Consider the following 22,548-nt stretch of genomic DNA (forward strand, 5'->3'; position numbering starts at 1 on the left):
ACCTGCCGCTACAAAAAAGGGAAGATTTACGACGCCTTGTAATATAAATATCTAGAAGATTTGTCACATTAAAAGAAGCAGCAATGCTGTATTGAACATTTATCTCTGAGGTGACGATAACAATCCTCCCTGAAACAGCAGGCTAATTTTTTTTGCCTCATGCTTTTATGAATTACTCTTAATATGCAAAGCGCCTCATTGGTGTTGGTGTGAGGTGAAGTAGGAATGTAAACACAGAGGCAGTAAGTCTGACCGAGTACTTAATGAATTAGGAAGGACTGTTGTGGCGCCTTCAGCCTCCAGCCTCACACTAATCCTGCGTCACAGTGAGTTTTAAGAATGAGGAGGAGCGTCGACGCGGGGAGATGAGAGGCTCTGAATTCTGTGTAATGGCATCCTTGTGCTGCTGTGAAATCAATAATGACATTTGTTGGTTTATTCATTCAACTCGTCTCCCTCTGGCTTTCTCTTTCCTTCTCTCCCGCTCTCTAGGAGTCACAGCATGTGACCTCGGGCTACAACACCCAGAGTAAGTTTTCCCAGCGTAAACACTCACGTATGAGCTCTGCGATAATTAATGCTGCCGAGGCCATTAAAGGCAACGCCACCCAGGAGGAATGTGAGAAAGGCAGCTGACGTTGAAATGAAATCATTGCCACGGGAGGAGGGTAGTCGGAAAAACCTTTGCTTTTATCTTCCTGGGTTCATCTGAACAAGTAATCAGACAAACGTGATTACGTGATGAGTGGAAATTGGGGGCTTGTGTTTGAACTGACAACATCACATTAGAGTAGATTAATGAGGGTAAAAGGTTCTGTCATAGTGTATATGAATTCATGCATAACATTTAAAAAGTAGCTCTTCCTTGAAAATGCGTGCACACGGCAGCAGTTGTATGATCTCCTGCGTTTTCTGTCATATAAATACTGTTAGAGGATTGATGTTAACCTTAACCGAAGTTTAGATAGTGAGGTCAACATATGCACAAACAATCACGCTGCTTTAAAAGCTCTTCAGACTCACTTTAAATGCTGAGTTTGAGGTTTTTTTCCCCCTATTATTGGCTCTGTGTGATGTCAGGAAGCAGGGATGGCCTTATATGGTCATAGCACAGCTCTAGCTGGCAAATACAGAAGCCCCACCCACCTGCTGCTTTGTCATTCATTTCTCAAATGAATGACTGAGCCAGTCAGAAGAAAGATGTTTTAAGTTAAGGTCATTCTTTTAGCCAGTGAGCTCAGTGACACAAACATGTTGACAACCCCCCTGGCAACCACAGGTATTCTGTAAGTGATTGGCAAGTGGTTTCTGGCTGTCACTCGCTTAAATCAGGCACTGTGAGAAGACTGTGCTGCTCCCCGATCCTCCACAGCAACTGCCAGCAACCTTCAACATCCACTCACAACCGTCTGGGGGATACGGAGGTCCCCTAGCGAGAGGTGGTTGTCAGTTGGCTGCTAACCAACCTGTGGGACCTGGGCAATCGGGGCTGTTGTATAACATAAATATGGCTTATTTTAAACTGTGAATCATGTGAATCCTCTAATATGATTTAGGAAGAAAAATACAAAGCTGGAAATAAGAATTACAGGCCCCTATAAAGATGTTTATACAATTAGATATCTAAAAACCTGTGTTGGTGGTGGAGGTTGCACAAAGTAACGGATTAAATTGTTGATAAGTCAGCCAGGTGGGCCAGAGTAATTTACATATCTAGATCTGGGGCGATTGTGGCTCAAGAGTTGGGAGTTCGCCTTGTAATTGGAAGGTTGCTGTTTCGAGCCCCGGCTTGGACAGTCTCGGTCGTTGTGTCCTTGGGCAAGACACTTCACCCGTTGCCTACTGGTGGTGGTCAGAGGGCCCAGTGGCGCCAGTGTCTGGCGGCCTCGCCTCTGTCAGTGCGCCCCAGGGTGGCTGTGGCTACAATGTAGCTGCCATCACCAGTGTGTGAATGGGTGGATGACTGGATGTGTAAAGCGCTTTTGGGGTCCATAGGGACTAGTATAAAGCGCTATACAAATACAGACCATTTACCATTTTACCATATCTGATCACATTCCAGGCTGATTTGAGATAATGAGACAATAATTAAAACAAGGTGTTAATGCTAACAATCAGATGTGATTATGTAGATAATGCGTCCAAATGCAGATTGCATATCAGAACCAGGTGTAAAAAGCTTTGATTCTTAAGACCTTATGGATATACTGCATATTTACAGATAACACGTCTGGTTAATGGTGATGGTGTTAGAGGTTGAAAAACACCTTAAATACAGTTTTCTATTTCACCGGTGGCCTCTGGGCTCCTGTGTTTGTGTGTGTTCTTCCATTGGTCGAGACACCTCTGAAACCACAAAATAGGTCATTATGAATCAGTCAGAATAAAGCAACACGCCATACCACTGTCAAAAAGCTCCATAGTTGAGTCTAGCTGGTCATCCATTGCATCCGTTTTTAACATACTATCAAGCAGAGAGGAAAAACTGTTTTGCCACAGGTTGATAAAGTCATACAAAAAGCGATTACTTCAGATTATTGCTGGAAAAGGTGGAAAAGGTGGTTCTACAAGCTAGTGAATCATGGGATGCATTTAGTTATTCACAGTCCTGTGGAAACTTTCCTTTTTCACAGGACTCTATGCAAACTTCACCCAGTACTGCATGTAGTACCTTACAGTATTTCCGACTCCCAGGGTTGATCAGATCATGAAAAGCTTTTCTGAGGTTGTTGCTCTTTGTTAAATCCATCTTGTAGTGTTTTGAGTTATTTGTGCTGTATATAAAGCTCAAGCATTTCCCCACTGGCAGGTTTTTCCTCTCTGTGTAAGAAAAGAAGAAATACGACTGACTGGAATATGAAATACAGCAAAAAGGATTCTGTTCACAGACTCCTCTGTATATCCACTTGGAAAATAAATAATCTCCTCGTTTTTGTCAGAGTGTTTCAGTTTGACTTTTATTGCAAAAGGACATTTACTTACTGTTTTTACCCCACAATCCTGTTACCAAAGCAAACAGATACACACTGGAACAGAGTGTCATATTTTCCAATGTGACAGTACTGCTGGTCTACAGTGATGTGAGTTTGGCTTCCTGTCAAACACTAATCAACACACACAGACACAAGTCTTGACACATGCAAAACTGTGATACAGTGATTGAATGTCCTCTGTTGTATTGCAGAGCGATGTACTGTATCAGCTAACAAGCCTGCTGCTAAACCACCAACTGCACCGCAGAAGTCGTGAGTATATCTCTCTCTTTTTCTCTGACACACACACACACACACACACACACACACAGAGAAACTGAGAATTTCTGACCTGCTGCTGCTGCTTCTGCTACGTTTGCCTCAAGGTAAAATTAAACTTGACTCTTGGATGAAATTCACTGGTGGTAGGAGGAGAAAAAAAAGATTGTGTGGATCAGAGCGGGAAAGTGCAGCTACATTAATTTAACGTGAGCCAGGAGCATATTGCAACATCTCTGGCTGCAACCCACTCCACGCATCACTCACAGAGCTGTACGGCAGGATGAGAGTGGAAAGGCATAAATCTCGACTCGTAAGGCCGTGTTATGACCCCGGTTTGCACTGCACGTTTGCTCACAACGAGCTTAACGAGTCAAAAACGCAAGAGCAAGTGAGAAAGGAAGGATAAAACTGAGTGTCATTATGCTAGCTAGCCAGCTTAGCTCCTGCAGTGGTAACTTAACCCAACTTACCCTGATCTGGATTTGAGGCGGTTCATATTTTAACAGTGTCAGTAAGATCAAACTGCTGCGTCTCTCAGCTCATCTCAAGCCAAGCGCTAACCTCTGGGCATGAAACATCAAGCTAACGTAAAGTGTAAAAAACGTCAGTTTCTCCAGACACCCCTTTAGGCTCTCCAGAGGCAAATCAATCCCCACTTCACAGATGAAACTGACATGTTTACAGTCTGGTGCAAAAAAATCAGTTTTTAACCTTGAAAGTGAATTTCCTCATTTCATGACAACTATATACTGGGTGACTTTTTCCCCTTTTATGACTGACGCTTTGAAAGGCTTGAAAGGTGCCCCAGATGGCAAAAACTGCAGTTCCACTAGGTGCTGCTTGAGGTTGGCTCCAGATAAGTCCCCACAGACTCCCATGTTAAAATGTCCAACATATTTACAGCCGGGTACAAAGATGGTTTTGACTTCTATGGAGAGTTTTTCCCCTGTCATATCAGCTGTGATTATATGATTTTTTAAATAACTCATCCACTTGCTAGCACCTGCTCATCTGTTGCTTTGAGTCATTAAGCTGGACCTCTCTGCTGTGTTACTGGCTATTCCATGTCTGAAATTGTGTCAAGAAATTGGTGGAGAAGCTTGTTGCAAATAGCAGCGGTTTCCCTAACTCAAACTGAAAAGTGACACATAAGAAAGTCTGAAAACTCTGGAACCAGATAGGAGTCAGAAGTCATGTGACTTGTATACCAACTACCACCTTACCTGCCTCTCCATTGTTCTTTCAATCATGGAAAATGACACTAACTGGCAACCTAGTAACCTAAAATGTGAGAAGAAGGGGTGGTCAGTAAATGAGTCAGCAATACATCTGCTAAATATACTTAGACTTTATCCTGAAAGTTGTTTCTTAACTAATTAAACAAGTTAAAATTAAACTCCGTCTATATATGTATCCATCTCTTCTCTTTTGCTTATTCATATCAGGGTTTTATAATTCTTTAAAATAGCTTGCATGTAATATTTATCAGCAGCCACAAACTCTTTAATTACACAGAAATTTCTTTTTAAATAAGTCTTTATTATATACAGTATAATGCTGTAACAATGTAGCAAGCTGCTTTTTGCAGAACAAAGAACAAAGCTGTGGAATGTTTGTAGTTTTTTCACCACTTTTTACTGCAGTACACTTTAAATAAAGTTGTCTAACACTTAAAAATAATCACAGACACAGTTGAACGCCAGCTACGCTAACTTTAGCCATTTTGCCAAATACATTTTGAGCTAAGCTAGCTAGCTAATTAGTTAGCGAGAGCTAATGAAAGCTTGTCATTTCAGTTTTACAAAGCCAGAGACATTAGAAAGGATAAACACACCACTTGAAGAATCCCAAATAGGAGGAGGAACTCTGTAGTGCCAAAGATGATAATACTATGACCCATATTTTTTCTGTCCTATTCCCTAAAAGTCTAATCTCTGCAGTGCTACTGTAACACCGGGAAAAACAGTGTTTGAAGACTGAGCCACAAATAAAATTATTGCAACAGCGTGCTTGCTGTCTCGTAGCCTTTGAAATGGTGGCTTTGAAGTCAGGGACCAGGTCTGCGACCGTGCTGACCTGTTGCTGTCTTTAATGGTTGCTGTCCTGCAAACGCTAGTCTCCTAGTTAAAGATATTTCAGTATCTAAGGAAGAGGATTTTGATCTGCTGTCACACCATATCATATAAAGTAGTACAACTCTCGTGTTACTACATCTAATGAGAGTTTTTAAGTGTCAAGTGTGATGCATTATTTATACACTTTATTAAAAACCTCATTTAAGGGTTAGAGAGTATTTGGTGAGGATGGCGTCAAAAAGCACTCTCCTAAAAAAGACTTGATGGGTAGGAGATGATGCAAAAATCCTGCAACTTAAGAAAAAGTCAAGGCAGTCTTGTAAGTTAGCAGTAATTCAGCTGGATGGTTTGATTAAAGTCCCAGGTCAAAATGTAAGTTCTCATTTCCTTCACTTTAGATATGCAGTTAAATAGTTAATTATATCTCCATTAGGATGAAGTCTGTGGGAGCTGTAGTGCTTTCTGTGCCGTTTTATGCTAAGCTTTCAAAGCTGATAAGCCCTTTCCTGTTGATTACTCATGTATACTCCACAGTGCAATTTTTCCCCAATCTTGTATTCAAACATAAATGCTGCTTTGTTTATTAGGGTGAAATAATTGTTCTTGGTTAAAAACAATGCCTAGTTTACTGCTGCCATTAGGCCATTCTCTGTTTTCACTGTGATGCTCAACAGGCGTAAAATGTTCTCGATAATGAATAGCCCTACCTCGTCTTATTCAACAGTAAATGAGCTGTTTAGGCTAATTGCTATATTCTTTGCTGAATGTTTACTATGTCTGGCTTTACAGAAAACTCATCCAGCTGTAATCCTTCTCCAACAGGCTCAGTACCTTAATGCCCAATAAGAAAAACACAGTGAATTCTGCTGTTTCATTATAGTCGATAGAGCAGTGAGTAAGAAGTTTTGTGACACTGTGATCCAATCACATGATATTCATTTAGGCAAATGCATGAAAAAGCCTTAGTACAGGAAGCCTTTAGTGAACCAGTTTTTGAGCTTTGCTGGCTCAGAAACACAGATAACACCTTGGATAGTGTCTGTGAAGGTTCTCAGTCATCCAGGTCATTGTAGTAGTTTTTTCCAGTGTAGCTTTTCTTTGAAAGCTCCTTTGACCACCTTGGTTAGGGTGCATTTGTCAACAAAAAGCGCTTTGTATAAAATAAAATATAATGCTAAAAAACTCGCGACACTAAACGCTTAAAGATTTTTTACTGCAGTACACTTTAAGTACAGTTGTCTGACACTTAAAAAATAATCACAGACACAGTTGAACCCCACTTACGCTAACTTTAGCCATTTTGCCAAATACATTTTGAGCTAAGCTAGCTAGCTAGCTAGTTAGCGAGAGCTAATAAAAGCTTGTCATTTCAGCTTTACAAAGCCAGAGACATTAGAAAGGATAAACAAACCACTTGAAGAATCCCAAATAGGAGGAGGAACTCTGAAGTGCCAAAGGTGCCAGTTAAATAAGTTTACAGCAAAAATCATTACCAGTTTCCTTACAGGTAGAACACAAACCCCTACATTATCATTGGAAAAGTGCTACCTTTGGTGTCCAGCAATCATTAACCATAAAACTGGGGTCCAGGTGGTGGTATTACTACGCAGGTAAAGTCTAAAATAGCAGCCTGCCAAAACTTTCCTCAACATTTGTTTTTAAAATGCAGTTATTAATAATAATAAGAAGAAATACTTTATCGCAGTCAAAACATGAAAAACAAGATTAAAAACATATCTAATATCAATATCAGAAAACAAAATAGTTCAGAAAGATAAAAGATTATACCAAAGAAGACACTCGATCAGATAGAAAATGCAAAAAAGTGAATTCATAAATCTAAACCTGATACAGGAAGTAGCTTAAAGCTAAAATGAAGCAGGTGTTGTTGCATTACGTGGTAGAGATTTTTTTTCTACCATGTACAGTAAGTAATCATGGTGTTAATCATTCACAGCTAATGTTTTGCTTAAAAGACAACAAACTATGACCCAAATTAGTTTACAGTTTCAGTGATCAGCTGTATAAACCTGTTGGAGCTCAGTCTGAGGGGAGTTATTTTTTTCTCCTTATCTTTCCTCATGTGGTGCATTTTCCATTGTTATACCTCTCTGACCTGTCTTCCCCATTTGATGTTTTGTGTAATGTATGTATGGTCGGAGGGTAAGATGGCGCCGCCATCGCATGCAATCGGTCAGCAGCCTTAAGAAATTTCCCCTTGTGGGAGTAATAAAGGTATATCAAATCAAATCAAACCTCGGATTTTGAATCTCAGGGACCTCGACCTCCAGGTCAGAGGTCAAGTTTTCTGAAAGTCTTGCAAATGTGATGAAGAATACGTAAACTTAACTCTGAAAGTGAACTTATGCTAAGACGATGAACACGTTTGCATACCGTTATCCGTCCACTCCATCCAACTTCCACTTTACACACTGTTTTGGTGTCCAGAGGGAAAACTGTGGCTCTTTATCTGCTGAGCGCTACGCTGTGCTCCAGGGAGACGAGTGTCCAGGCAACCGTGTGTACATTTAGATTTGCAGGGTGAGCAGATGCACATGTGGAAGTATTGAGTAATTAGATTAGCGTGGCTTTGATTGTGGCTCCTCCTCGAGTGATGGAGCTCTGGTAGCGCTGAACTTTTACCAATAAAAGGACTCAATTTTATAAAGCCAATTAAGAGCATCTGCACCTAGTAGAAATGTGATGTTCTGCTTTCTAAGCTCTGCATGTCATGGATGCTTTAGTCCATAACTCATTTATATCTGAGTGCGTCTGTCCTCCTTATTCTCTCTTGTGCATTTTATTCATTTCCCTGCCATGCTTCCCTTCCTCGCTCTCTCTCCCTCTCTCTCTATTCAGCCTACATCTCCCTCTCTTTCAGTCGCTGCCACCACCACTCGCTCCCCTTCACTTCCCCATCATTATCATCTCCATCTCACTCACTATCTCTCTCTCTCCATCTGTCCCTTCTTATGAAATAAAATATGAATCCATTATTCATTCATTCAAACATATCTATCATTGCCGTGTGCAGCGCCGTGCCCCTTATCTGCAAAGCTTTTTCTTATTGTGCTTCGGTTATTCACGACTCATACAGCCCCATCTGAAAACACCACAACACTGGGGAGTATTTTTTAGCGGTGCAAGCACTGACAAGAGTGGTTCGTGAGGCAGTAAAAATCCCTTTAGGGGATTCTCCTGTCATAACAATAGCAGTGCAAGCTTAAAATAACAGTAGTTTGTGTGGAGGGTTTATATAAAGCAATAAAACATGGGAACTTGCCAATCCACAGCACATAAATACTGAATAATTTGTGTGGTAAGGAGCAGGTGATGCTGTGAGGGAGGTCATGTTATCGACTGCGCCTTATATATCTCTTTCATTGGAGCTGTATTGTTAGCAAAGCAAACACGAGAATAGGAGAAACGGGGCAACGACCAGGTTCTTTTTCCAATTAGAAACCTCTTTAAAAAATCTGCGTGCAATCGTGATGAAGGGCCCGTGTCTGCCGAGCACCTCCTCTTTTGTTTCCAAGAAATTCTTGGCCGTAGGTCAGCAGTTGTCAGACAGAAAGTTTCCAGGTGAAAAAACAATCCCTGAGCTCTAAAAGCTGAACATCTGGTAGGTTTTTAGCTGTGAATGTCCGCTTCCTCATTCCCCAACATGAACCACCAGCTTGTTGCTTTTTTTTGCTGTGTAATTAGTCTGTTGACCAAAAAAAAAAAGGCTCTTGAAAGGGAATCGCAGATCACAACTTGCCATAATCAAACTAATGCAAGCAGACAGGAGGTCACGGCCGCAATAACACATGTCTCTGTATCTCTGTGCAGAATGTTGGAGGATGACCTGAAGATCAGCAGCGACGAGGAAGAGGCCGAACAACAGGTGAGCTCCCTCTGCTGTCCGTCCTCTTATTCAGCTGCTGCATATGATCCCTCGCTCCGGCTTCTCCTCCATCTGTCCTTCAGCGTTTCATCTACTAGCATAGCACGCAGTAAATTCAGCGGTGGTTGTGTCACATTTGTTAATTCATTCATCTAGGAGTTGTCAGTGTTTCTGAAAGCATAATTCGTCCTAATTTTTCCTTCCATTTGTCACTTAATGTCTTGTATTACAGTAGCTTAAAAGATAGATACTTAGAAACTTGCATCAGCTTTGACTGTGGACTTCATATGAAGGATACTGAGCCCCCAAAGTGCCCACATACTCGAAGACTTACTTTAATAGGATCACATGTAACTCTTCCTATGAGTGACATGAGTACACTGTAAAGTGTTAGATTTAATGGAATTGACTGCATTCAGTTTATATCAAGCGCTTTTCTTTAACAATTCATTATATGGATAAATGAACCTTTGATTTTATATATTTCAGTTGCATTTTCCTCAAAATGATTGCGTCCTGTTTATGAAGTATTAAATAAAAATCAGGAGTAACACTGTTTATAGGTGCTGGATGTCAGTCACCCAAAGTTATTTTGTTCTTCATGAATGACACGGCAAAGTCGGGTCATGTCACCTGGACCAAGGCGCAGGACACGGAGTTTAAACAAGTTTAAACAAAAGGGCGAGCCGTTTATTGTGGCTGATTAGCATGAATACAAAACAAAAGAAGCAAAAGGCGAAGCGGGGCGAAAACTAAACTAAAACCTAAACTGGGAAAAACTAAACTATGATGACTGTGACAAAAACATGAATATGACTCAGAGCAGGAAACTATGAGAATAAACACGAACACGAAACTTGAGCACGACCTGAAACTTGACATGAAGGGAAGAAAACAGACGACCTGACAAAGACTGAATGGACCACACAGACTAAATACACACAGGAGGTGATCAGGGAAAGTGGAAAGACCTGGGGACACAGCTGACACAAATCAACATAATGACACCGCAGGGGAAGTAAAACAAGAGACACCTGACTCTTCAAAATAAAACAGGAAACACTGAGAGACACAGACCATGACAACTCAGGCTTGACAGCATGAAACACGCAGACAAGAAACACACAACTAACACAGAAGGCCTGAGTGGAAACGTAACCCAAACTTAACATTATCTCATGAACAGAGATGGGCAGTAACGTTTTACAATTAACTGTAATCTGATTACTTTTTTCAAGTAACAATTAATGTTATGGATTACTATTGCAAAATAAGTTAGCGTACTTACAGGAAAGTAACAGTAATCTATGTTACTGCGTTACTAAACCGTGATTTTGTTTGTGAGAGCGTCTCATGATAGTGACGTTCGAGTGTGCGACATCCGTGGCAGCGACAGATGTGTGCAGATTAACAATGGATAATATGGAGTGCAGGAGAGAGTACGACCATACAGCATTAAAAATGGGACGGACTTATAGTACTTTACGTTTTATTGCGTAAAAAGTGACAAAATCATTAGTGTCCGCCGTACGCAAACTTCTTTCTACAGTGAAAAATGTAACTTCAAATCTTATATGCTGGAATATGCAGAAAATAGGTTTAAATGTTAAAGAATTTCTTCAAGTCAAAGACTGTTGCATATAATTCAATTTTTACTTGATGCAATGTGCATAACATTAAAAATTTTAAACTAATTAAACAATTTTAAAAAGAGAATTTTCCATTTGATTCAATTTTATATGATGGATAAAAAATAGAATTGGTCTGTTGGTTTATTACATATTCAGGTTGTGTATCATGTTTTTGAAAAATAACTAAGAAACTATGTAACTAATTGAAAATAAGTAATCAGTAATGTAACAGGATTACTTTGTTGGAGAAGTAATCAGTAATAAGTAACTAATTACTTTTTCAAGTAACTTGAACAACACTGCTCATGAGTATTACAAAATAACTTAATTCTACCCTTTCTTATGGAGCGCGCGTGATTTTAACATAATATTAACATAAGAAATCAACAATACACAAAACGCTGGGTCAGATCTGACAGGCCAGGCTCAGGGACGAGGCGCTAAGGAAGACTAAATCTGATTGCAAGCTGCCCCCTCACTGTGATGTCACAAACAGCTGGAAATCAAAGTACAACAAAGCTGGCTACAGGTTTATACTGAAGTCATGCAGGGTGCAGGGGGAACAACTCAGGTTTTACAGTATAAATACTGGCTGACATTTACACTTTAGAAGAGTCGGTTAGTTGTTATTATTACATAATAACTGTAAGTTTAACCTGACATTTATCTCACACTACACATCAAGACTAACATTGTGCAACTTCATGCTGAAGAAAATGTGCAATATGATCAAAAGCTTCAGGAAAACTAATACATGTAATTTCTGGTGAGATTGTTTATTTTTTCCTATTAAAATGCAATAAACCAAACACAGACATGCAGGAAAGTGAGATGTTCCAGTAACAAGCAGACACAGAGAAAAGAAAGTGAAGGCTCCTCCTGTACTTTATTTATTGACTTTATTGAGTGACTAATTACTGGCGATCTTTTGGTTTTTACTTTAAGTTTTGTAATGAATCATTTAGATGCTAATTCAATTCGTCATTCTGTAATAGCTTTTTAAATTGTTCAATTTATTAAGTGTTTGTAATTAAATACAGTAGGTCAGTTAGTGTTCTGGTGGCTCTGCCTGCTAATTCTGGGGCTAAAAAACACCAAGCGTAGTCATTAAAGGTCAGAATGTCAGTATTGGTGGTACCTTCTCCATCACTGGTCTGATGTTTACAAACCTTGGAGCGGTGATGTGTCCTGTTGTGGGGTGTATCAGCATTTTTTATCCACTATTCACTGACTAAAGAGGTCGGCTTTGTCACTCTGGGAAACTTTGCATATTTGCGTGCGGTCGTCCTGCTCTTCCTGTCTTGTTTTTCAGTATGGAAATTGGCACGGTGGCCCTTTCTCCTCTAATCACTGTCATCACGCACTAATGATGCCAGAGATGAGTTCAAAGCAGTCAGTGGGGGTCGTGCTGCTGCCCCCTCCCCACTGTGCACACAGATATCAGCGCTCATCAAAGAGTCTGTGAGATGTTTTCTGTTAATGACGATACCGATTCCTCTCATCCCATTTTAACTGGCCTTCTGATTGTATAATAACCATGATGGTAGATATTATAATTATAAATGATGGCAGGTCATTTATAATGGTTTAAGTTTGTGTAATGTGTGCATTCAGGATTGCAGTGAGTGGCAGTATAATTAGAAAAATACTGAACAACTATGGCTTGTTTGGAAAGGTTTCCAGGAGAAAACATCTTCTCTCTAAAAGAAAAAGAAATGGAATCGCAGCTTAGGTCTGCACACAAACTGTAAGACGTATGGAACAATGTCCTTTGGACGGACAAGACAGAAGTGGAGATGTTTGGCCATCTACGACAGTACAAACACCCTGTCGAGCACGGTGCTGGAGGGGTGATGATTTAGGCTTGTTTTGCAGCCACAGGACCTGGGCACATTGTAATCATCATATTCTGGAGTCAAATGTGAGGTCGTATGTCTGACAGTGATCCCAAACACAGCAACAAATCTACAATGATTCAGTCAAAGTCCAGAACTCAACCAAAATATTATAGCGAGACCATAAATAAAATATCCATGAACGATTGTCTGCAAACCTCAGAGTACTGTGAAAAACTTTCTTTTTCATATGATTGTATGTCAGTAGCATACATTTGATTGCTTGCATCATTTGCACTGAGTTTGTATGCATATATTTATCCAATCGAATGAGATTTGGAACAACTAGCGAGTCCTACTTGTCATATAAGCCACCTTCAGCCAAAGCTGAAAAATGAAGCCAAGGTAGAAGCGCCAAAAACTGCCGTTCTTGTTGGCCACTCAGTCTCCATATGCACAGCTTTATCCATATAAAGAAATAAAGCCTGCTACAAAAACAGTTTGTTCTATAGCTGATTTCCTCCTTCATATTCTCATTCCTTTCTATATTCTTATGGGGAAAATAAGATGTGTGGCCACTTTGACTGTGCTGACACAGGCAGCTCTACCCAGTCACTGTCTGCTAATTCTAATGAATGTGGCATCAGTCACACTGAGGCCTTAACTTACGGTGTCCTGAACCAATAAGTGACATCAGCATTTTGTCTTGTTGAACTAGATTCAATTATTTATTTTATCATCAATCTACACGTAAGACACCATCATTTAATTAATTTCTGAGAAATAACTAAGAAACAACCTCTTTGAAAAGGTTTTCCGGTCCTTTAACATGACATTTGGTCTTTGTCAGCTGTTCTTGAGGTACTTCAATGACTTCACGTAAATGTGCCAAAATGACTGGATATAGCAGTCACAGCTGATAGTGTGTCAGAGTGAATAACAAGCCTTGGGAGTCATGAGCGAATTGACTTTAGACCTGCGAGAGAGAATTGTGTAAAGGCATAGATCTGGGGAAAATTGCAAGTATGTTTCTGCAGCGCTGAAAGTATGATGTTTGAAACAGAAGTTGTTAGGAACTATCAGCAGTTCCCTCGGTTTGAGGTACTAGCATCAGCAGTTCCCTCGGTTTGAGGTACTAAAGGTACTAAAGAACCTCCTCGGTTCTAAAAGCTCCAAGGACGTGGAGGTGGGAGGGCATTATAGAAGGTCACAGACAGTCGTATGGAAGATTCCCAAAAGGCTCAAGCATTTCAATTAAATTAAATAAAATGTTATTTATATAGCGCCAAATAAAAGAAAACAGACATTTCAAGCTTTGTAAGGCATAGACTCTACAACTGTACAGAGAAAACCCCAACAGTCAGTGGGAAGGAAAAACTCCCTTTTAACAGGAAGAAACCTCCAGCCAGAGCCAGGGTCATGGAGGGGCGGGGCCATCTGCCATGACCAGCCGGGGGTGATGGGAGGGAGACAGGATAAAAGAAACACCAGAAGAAATCTCAGATAACAAGAAACGAAGATTTGAGGCTGACGTTGCTGCTAAAGGTGATTTAACGAAGTGTCTGAATGCCTTTACGTTAAAACTGGATTTTTCTGTCTTTCTGTATTTAAGAAAAAAACGAAAACCTGTTTTACTCAGAATTAATTGAACCATTTGAAGATGAAGCCAAGCAGTCAACACCTCGACAGGGGCTGGAAACATCCTCTATGGGTTTTATTTATGCAGCAAAGTTTCAAACACAAATGGTTTTCCTCCAATCTCCCATTTGTGGCTGACATATTGTCAAGTCCCAGCAGAATTAAAAAGAGCGAGGGGAAAGGCAGCAGTGTATGAGGGACTTTTTGTTGTATTGTTTGTGTGTAGGTAACAAAAACTACAGGCTTCATTTGTCTGTGCAAATTTTATTTTTATTATGTGTGTTAGCGAAAGCGATATTTGACATTTTGATATAAAAACACAAAATATATGCAAAAAAAGGACAGGATTAAGTCTAATTCGACTGTTTTCACCATACATTCAGTCGCTCTCTTTCTCTCTCACGCTCTGTATTTTTTATTTTGTTGTCAGCCTGTGTGCAAGACAGACACTGGGATTGATTCAGATAAACAGAGAGGGAGGTGCGAAAGAATGAAAGGAACTGAATAAGTTAGAGGGAGAGAGACCAAACAGAGTGAAAACAACACAGACAGGAGGAAAGGACGGAGAAAGAGGGAAAGAAAACCAGATGACAGCGAGGCTGAGATGTATTTGGTGGCATTTTTCCGTGCATGCTCTTAACAGGCTTATGGCAAATGAGTGCACGGTGTATTATCAAGCTTTCTTAGCCTGAAGTAAAATACAACACGCACACATTCATAACTGACACACACACATATATGCCTGCATGTACTACACATTTGCGCACATATACATAGGGAGGTGCACATACAGTGTACTCATGCAGACGTTGCCTCACAAGCATTTACACCAGCAAACACATAAATATAAACACATGCTGACAGAGTGTGTGTGTGTAAGAGAGACACACACACAGATGCACAGTGTCATTAGTATGCCGTGGCACAACACTGTGAGGGCAGCAGAGGAGTATGATGAATATGTTTTTGGCACAGAGCAAAAGGAGATGGAGGAGAGGAGGGAATTGAAAGAAGGAGCAGAGGAAGGGGGAGATGAGGATAGAGGAGAGGAAAGGAGTGAGGGCAGAAAAGAGAGAGATGTTCCTAATGACTTTAGAAACTGACAGAAAAACAGCAACCCAATTACCGCTGCAGGACCGTCCTTTGTCTCTATCTGCCTGTGTTTCTCTCTTTTTCTCTCTGCGAGCTCGTGATGACAGATCACCTTGGTCAGAGCAAAGTCGGGCTTAAAAGTTCCGTCTCTATATGAAGGCACAGTTGCAGCTGGGAAAAGTGTCTAGCAGAAAGGAAGCCTTAAACACATCACGCCTGCTGCACTGTGGCTTAGCTACAGTAATACTGAATGCAGACGAGTTTTGTTGTGCGTAGGCTGAGTAATGTTACACGACGCTATAATATTAAATTCAGGAAAATGCAGCTGGAGGAGATCAGTTTTAGCTGCGCAGCATTCGGATGAATCTGTGGAGGAAATCAGGTCTAAAGAGATAAACATGCCAGCCTGACAGAGCTGGTTGGTAAAGGTTAAAAGAGCTGCATGCATGAAATAACTTGAGCTGCATGCACACTGCATGGAGCAGAGTTGGCTTTGTCGCCATGGGAAACTCACAGGTGTTGGTCGAAACATTAGCAATAGCTCTGCAGTGAATTAGCATGAAGAGTCTTGAAACTGGAATATTTAAATAGAATTAAGCTGATATCCTTTTTTTAGTTTGAAAAGTTGGTTTAGTTTTCCCGACATTGGTTACCATTGTGATCTGTATTATTTTATCTATGCCTTTACAGTCACCGGGGTTCATTGCCCAAGGATTAAGCCATTGGCGTTCCAATTGGCAGACAACCTGCTGAGGCCAATCAATGTTCAGCCAATAGTAATGGCAAATGTTTTGACTTCTGCTAGCAGGGAAAGCGCAGGAAATACAAATTCTATAACAAATTTCAGTTATACTACGATCGTAATAGGGACGAGAGGCTGAGGCACGACTACAATGACTGTGAGCATGTGCAATGAACTCCTTTAAGCAACTTTGATGCGTCGAGATAGTGATAAAACAGCAGCCTACCAACCTGCTTTCAGTCCACTATCAGTTAGTGCACAGTGTTAGTGCATCAGTCAGTGATTTCATGGGGTTAATATAGTTTTTTTTGTATTAATACAGCAAATATCAATTTGGCATAAATCCCAAATCTACACAGGTCCAAATAAACTCTCACAGATTTGAAACATATTTTTTTTCACCGACAGTGATGTTGTTGCTGCAGGTTGGCAAAGCAAAATGACATAAGTCCTCGTCAATCTACAACCAGTTGAGTTGAAAAACCACTAGTCTGTCTGAGAGTGATTGCAGCCAGTCTGAGTTGGACCATGATTGCTTGGAGACAGGTTGCCTCCCACCAGGTGACCTGTGGCGTCACTTTTATATCAAAGTTGCCCAGATGTTGAGGGTGTTGCACACTCAACCTCTGGGTGAATATTTCATTGTTGTAGCTACTTGCAATCAGTTGCATAAAACTAAGAAATATATAGAAATCGATCAGTCTGTCAGTGTAATCACCAGTTGCCAAATCATTTTTACTGTGACTGAGCCTTTACATGAAGAAAAAGGTCTACTATGTGACAGATCCTCACACATCACCTCTTCCTATCAAAATAGTTTTAAAACACTTTGCATTGGCTTCCTATATCATCTATATTCTGGACGGATCACAGATTGTAAGAAGGGAGCTAACAAGGAAGTAAAGCATTTGCTTCTAGTACTATGAAGCAGTATTTCTGTGAATGGCTTTCTGTTTAGCTTGGCACTTGGCGTGCACTGCAGAATGCAAATGAGCATGCAGACTACAAAATGCACAGAAAACACTTCAACTGCTGGAAATCCAGTACACATCATTGTGATGTACTCAAGGATTTGAATGTGCACTAGGTAGGAAACATGAAACCAGAGCATCAAAGGAAATCTGATTAGCGGAGCTTTACGACAAAAAGACCCACGCTGGTGTTCGGGGTGCCGTTAAGTCTGTGCAATTGACACGTGTAGAAAATATATTGTGTTGCACAAGTGAGCAGCTCTGACCTTTTATCTATCCAGTGGCAACATCCTATTAATCATCTAAAGCACATAGTTACAGGGTGACCTCAAATCACAGTCCTGGGTGGTTTAATTGCGAAGCAGCCTCATAAATAAAGAAAAGCTAAAAGAAGTGAACGGTGGGTGTTTATGGAGAGAACAAGGACGACGGGACAAGTGTCAGGACACCGCTTTCACTACAACTTTAATTAAAGCTCAAAATTGGGTTTTTGAAATGAATGTGTTTACTTTTAGCCTTGGTAGGTTTTTTTGTGCCTGTATAATCACCAGTTTTGCAACTAAATGCAATTGTTCATTTTTGGCGTAATGCTAGGTGATCTCAGAGCGCAGATCATGTCCACTGCTGCGACTTCCATCAGAGATTGGCAGACTTCCTGCAGAAGAGCAGCAGTTTAAAAAAAAGGAAAGGGCAGAGGCTACCAACGAACCTTGAAATAGAAATATCGCGTAACAACGAGTCAAAGCAAGCTAGACAGCACAAACAAATAGAAGTATAGAAAGGCATCGATCAGTGAGTTCAAAAGGTTGCCGAGTAAATGCAAAGTGTTAAAGTGACTACGTGGGCTTAAAGGCAGCTGAGTAAACGGAGTCCTTATCATAGCTAACACATCGCAAAGAAACACACTTGTTCTTATGTTAGTTGTCTGTTCGACATGATTGAGATCACAGCCATCAAACCAAGCAGAAATGCTCGTGTATGTAACAGGACAGATTAAAGACTGATAATGTTCACGAACAGGAAAGTGTTCGGTGGACTTGCTGTGTCAAATCCAGCTGGCATCGGAGGGAAAGATGCTAAAATACAGTCTCTTTGTGTTCCACTTGTGAAAATCCAGCAGCTCCTGTATTTTCAGTAACGCAACCTCCTCGCAAGAGTTGCATCATAAATTCGAGAACTGAGTTCAGGTGTTAGAAATGCTTTTACAAAGTCTCTCACGTGAAAGTAAAGTGACACCGTACAAGACAAGCAAAGAATTCATTGTTCGCTTCCTGTTTAAATTGGTGTGGGGGTGTTTAAAGCCTTGTTAAGACCGTATTGCCGGCCCCGCTGTGAAACATTGAGATGTCTCGCACCCACACGAGAAAGGCGAGCGAAGAGGGGATTTTAGAAATATAATCATATACGTCTGGAAAAGCTTTAAGGTCTGAATCGTGTTGCTTTTGGTAAAACAGCTTGTCCCTTTTTGTCGGGAACAATGCTCGCAGCCGTGTTATAACAGAGGAGATTGTGTGAATAAATGCTGGTTGGTTTGTTCTTTATTTAAATCCAAGTAAAGCCACCAGCCAGCTAAATATATTCACACATAGATCCTCTCCATGAGCCCTGCAAGCCTCCCAAAGCCAAAGATCTGAGGAGGTTTGTTGTTCTAGCCTGCAGCTCCGCATCGATCTATCAGAAACTTCACTGGTCCAGTTAATCACCTTATTCCTAGAGAGAGAGAGAGAGAGAGAGAGTGGGGGGGGAAACAACAACAAGCCGGAGGGAAGAAAAGGTCCTGTTTTTGTTTGAGTAATTCATTTTAATTGTTGGGTTACAGTGCTTGAAGAAAAATTAATGGCTGATATTTGCGGGAATTGTGTTTACTGTTTTTGTTTTGCCGTTCTAATTGATGTAGCCATGCGCAAAAATGACTGGGAGGCGTCAGAGGGAGGAAGAGAGGACGGGGTAGAAGGTGGAGGTTAGGAAAAGGCTTCACTGACATGCTTAATCACCCCCCTCCCCAATCCCCCCTCCCCCCCTGTTCTTGTTGCTGAAAGGAGGAAAAGTATGAATAGAAATAAAGCAGAGGCTCAGAGTGAAGAGAGAGGGCAGGGAGGAAGAGACGATAAGGAGAAAATCGAGGTTTACTGTTATTTTAATGACAAGACGTTCTTCTTCTAATAGAGGAGAGCTGATTGAGGGAAGGTGAGGCTAAGAAGGTGAAAAGATAGTTTGTGTTTTCTGGAAAATAATTAAGAAAAGCAACACACACACATGGTTACACCGTCGTTCAGTACAGAGGGGGTCGTATCACTAACTCATCTACACTGAGTGCAGCAGCTGGAAAGGACAACTGTAATCTCAACTTTTCTCAAACTAGGATTTCAAATTTAATCTTAAAATACTCTGTCATACATTTGACCTTTGACCTCTCAACAATAATGCTCTATGTCGCTAATTAAAAGCATCGAATAGCATCGCCGTTGTTTGTATTGAAAACATACAGACCAATAGGAAACGACATAGGGAAAGTCTTTGTTGTGTATGTTACAGGTTCTAATCATTCCCGACTAACTTTTTGTTGGAAAATAAAATAAACTTGTGATCAGCAACTTTTTTCCCTGATGTTTATTATTAAATGTTTAAACAAATTTTACTACACTATGAAAAAACTATGCAGTTAAACTATGCAACATATGTTTTATATCTACAAAAATAATCCTGTGCCAAGCCAGCACGCTCTCTGAGCAGCATTTACTTTTAAGGGAATGGTAAGAAATCTGTAGTGCAGTCTAACACATGCAAAGAGCAGCTTTTGTCATTTAAAGTATTTAAAAAGAACAAAGAAAGCGAAACAAAATAAGATACTATTGTCTTAAAAGTAAATGCTGCCCTGAGAGCGAGCTGGGCTGTGTCGTATTTTTTTGTGGGTTTTTTGTGCTCAATAAATGTAACGAATATTACCACCCTGTTTCTGATGTTTATTAAAAGATGTCTTAGAGATACATAGTTACACAGACTGTGACGATTTGGGTTGATTTTATTTCTCTTTTTTGACACAGTGTCTAGTATCATTTAATCCAACCAAATGAGCGCATTGATCAATTTATCAGCGCTGTCTGGAATTGATTTGAATCGAACCATTAGGTGATCGATAGAGGCACCTCGCTCCTCGCTCGTCCTCCGATTGTGGAATAACTGCATCTGTCACACTCGGGAGTTTTAAAAAATGAACAAGCTTTCATTTGTTTCTTAATAAGAACATTAATCAGACGGCGAGTAAAGTCAGTGATGTTTATCACACGTCGTATCGTGTTCTCACCATCATCACTGTCTCGATAGTTAAACATAATCTATGAACGTGACTTCTGATTTTTTCTTTTTGTTGTTGTTTCTTTTTGCGACAGGTGTCCGACAAGCCTAAAGCCAGAGCCGCAGCCCTGAGGTAAGACAAATAACCAAACGCTGTATTTGTAATGAGGTGATTTGCTCGTCTTAATTCCACGTAGCGGATGGACTGCACTCTGCAGCCTCGTTTTCATCCTCACAGAAAATAGCACTCACAATAGAGCTGGCGTGCAAGCTGCTCTTCTGCCACCGAGAGCAACCTGGGCTAAGTAAGACCGCAGTCAGATGTCGTGTATTACTTGTTGTTTTGGCAGAGAGAAATAAGGCAGATCCACATATGGCCTGCATTAAGTCAAGTAGCCGGGGCGTCATGCTTCTATATGGTGTGGCAGCCAGCGAGTCTTTGGCAGAGGGTGTGAGGTTAATGGAGTGTGTGACTTTCAATATCAGCCAAACAACAAGCTATAAATAACTGTTCTTGCCCTGAAACAGGCAATTGAGGTAGCTGTGGTCAGTGTTTCTCTTTCTGTACTTGTTTTTGAAAGCACGGTTTAGGAGTGCAGAGCCGGCTCTCACAACCCTCAGCGTCTAACACGTTTTGCTTTAGTAAATATCCAACGTTTTAGCGGGACAGCATTTAATTTTTAGGGGTTTTTTGCTATATGAAGTTAATCGCAAATGCAGCCGCTATTAAGTCTTCTGCAGGTGTTGCGCCTCTAATTCACCAAAACATCTGCGGCGACAGGTGTCCACTTGATAAGGAGAGTCAGCGGCCCGCACGCTTCAGCTCTAACATTCAGATTTAGACAGCATACTCGCTATTTGTATCGCAGGGAGACTTTGCAGGGGCTCTGCGTGTAGACTGTGGCTCTGAGGAGGAAACATAAAACCCTGCATACATGCATGCATGCGTTATGTTTGAAGGTCAGCGAGTAACATTTCCTCAGGCTCTTTTTTAATAAATGTGGTCTCGTTACAGCTTAACAGACATTTAACATTTAGATGCTTCTGTTGTTCGTTCGAGTGTAGGGCACCTTGTTATCGATGCTTTTTGAGTTTCCAGCGTTTCCTTTTTTGTTTATTATCCTGGGTTATGGGATGTAATGCATTGTGCATTAGCGTAATCTTATTTCTGCCAGTTGTTACTGTAGATCAAGCATCAGTAATAATCGTCCTGCGGTATGTTGTAGTAAATGAACAGCTTATTCTTGATTCAGCTGGTTAAGTGGCACATGTACAAATGATTTAAGACCTGCATAATTAATGAACACGTTGTTCCTGATTTGTTTTCTTTTCAATTCATTATTTTTTTCCCACCACATTGTTAATCATTACTCTGCAGCGAGGGACCTCCCAGCCTCAGCAGCTCTTGTCCTAAAGTTGTCATCCACCGGGGGTCAGGGTCTGGAGCATATCCCAGCAGTCTTAGGGTGAGAAGCTGGGGTTACTCTGGACAGGTTTTCTAGTCAAACAGGCAAACATTCACAATCACGGCCAATTTAGAATAGCTAGTTAACCGAACATGGATGTCTTTGGACTGTGGGAGGAAAAGATTCTTCTGTTGTGAGGTGAAAGAGCTAACCACTGCACCGCTGTGGCTCTGTTACCTCTGAGTGTATCAGAGTTTGGATATTTTCCTCCCATATAATAGGTTGTTAGTATCACAGTCACACTATGGAAAACTGTGGTTGCATGATCAAATTATTGTGGCCATGTGCAATGCACTGGTGATCTTCTTGCATCTTGTAATGGTGGCTTTGAAGACAGGGACCAGGTCTGCACTAGTCCACTGTTATCAGATTGACACTGGATGGGGTTAAATTAACAATTACATGCGACCTGTGTCTGTTAATGTGGTGATTAGCTGTAAGAAATTGGTAAAAATGTCAAATCTGTATGCATAAATTCACATTAAAGAGAAAGTCAACTGGTTACATTCAGTTTCCAACCAGCCTCGTAGATTTGAAACAGAAACTCCTCCATAAATAGTGACATAGTTGCTGCAGGATGGCAGTTTAACTGCAGAGTGACATGGCTGCTTCATATACGAATATAACCAAAGTACTACGAGTCGGCAACCAGCTGAGTTGTATC

General features: G+C 40.7%; 1 protein-coding gene across 2 annotated transcripts in view; it reads left to right on the forward strand.

Moving 5' to 3' along the window:
* Positions 1 to 22,548, forward strand: part of aff2 (ALF transcription elongation factor 2) — a 190,966-nt gene that overhangs the window by 114,689 nt on the left and 53,729 nt on the right. For both annotated transcript variants that reach the window (XM_006782067.3, XM_087847674.1), the window contains exons 7-10: positions 493 to 529; positions 3,185 to 3,245; positions 9,161 to 9,215; positions 20,514 to 20,551. In XM_006782067.3, the coding sequence (XP_006782130.2) occupies positions 493 to 529; positions 3,185 to 3,245; positions 9,161 to 9,215; positions 20,514 to 20,551 (191 nt within the window). The remainder of the gene's footprint in view (positions 1 to 492; positions 530 to 3,184; positions 3,246 to 9,160; positions 9,216 to 20,513; positions 20,552 to 22,548) is intronic.

Source organism: Neolamprologus brichardi, chromosome 2 (genome assembly GCF_056152115.1).
Source record: "Neolamprologus brichardi isolate AB-2024 chromosome 2, ASM5615211v1, whole genome shotgun sequence".
Taxonomy (NCBI): Eukaryota; Metazoa; Chordata; class Actinopteri; order Cichliformes; family Cichlidae; genus Neolamprologus; species Neolamprologus brichardi.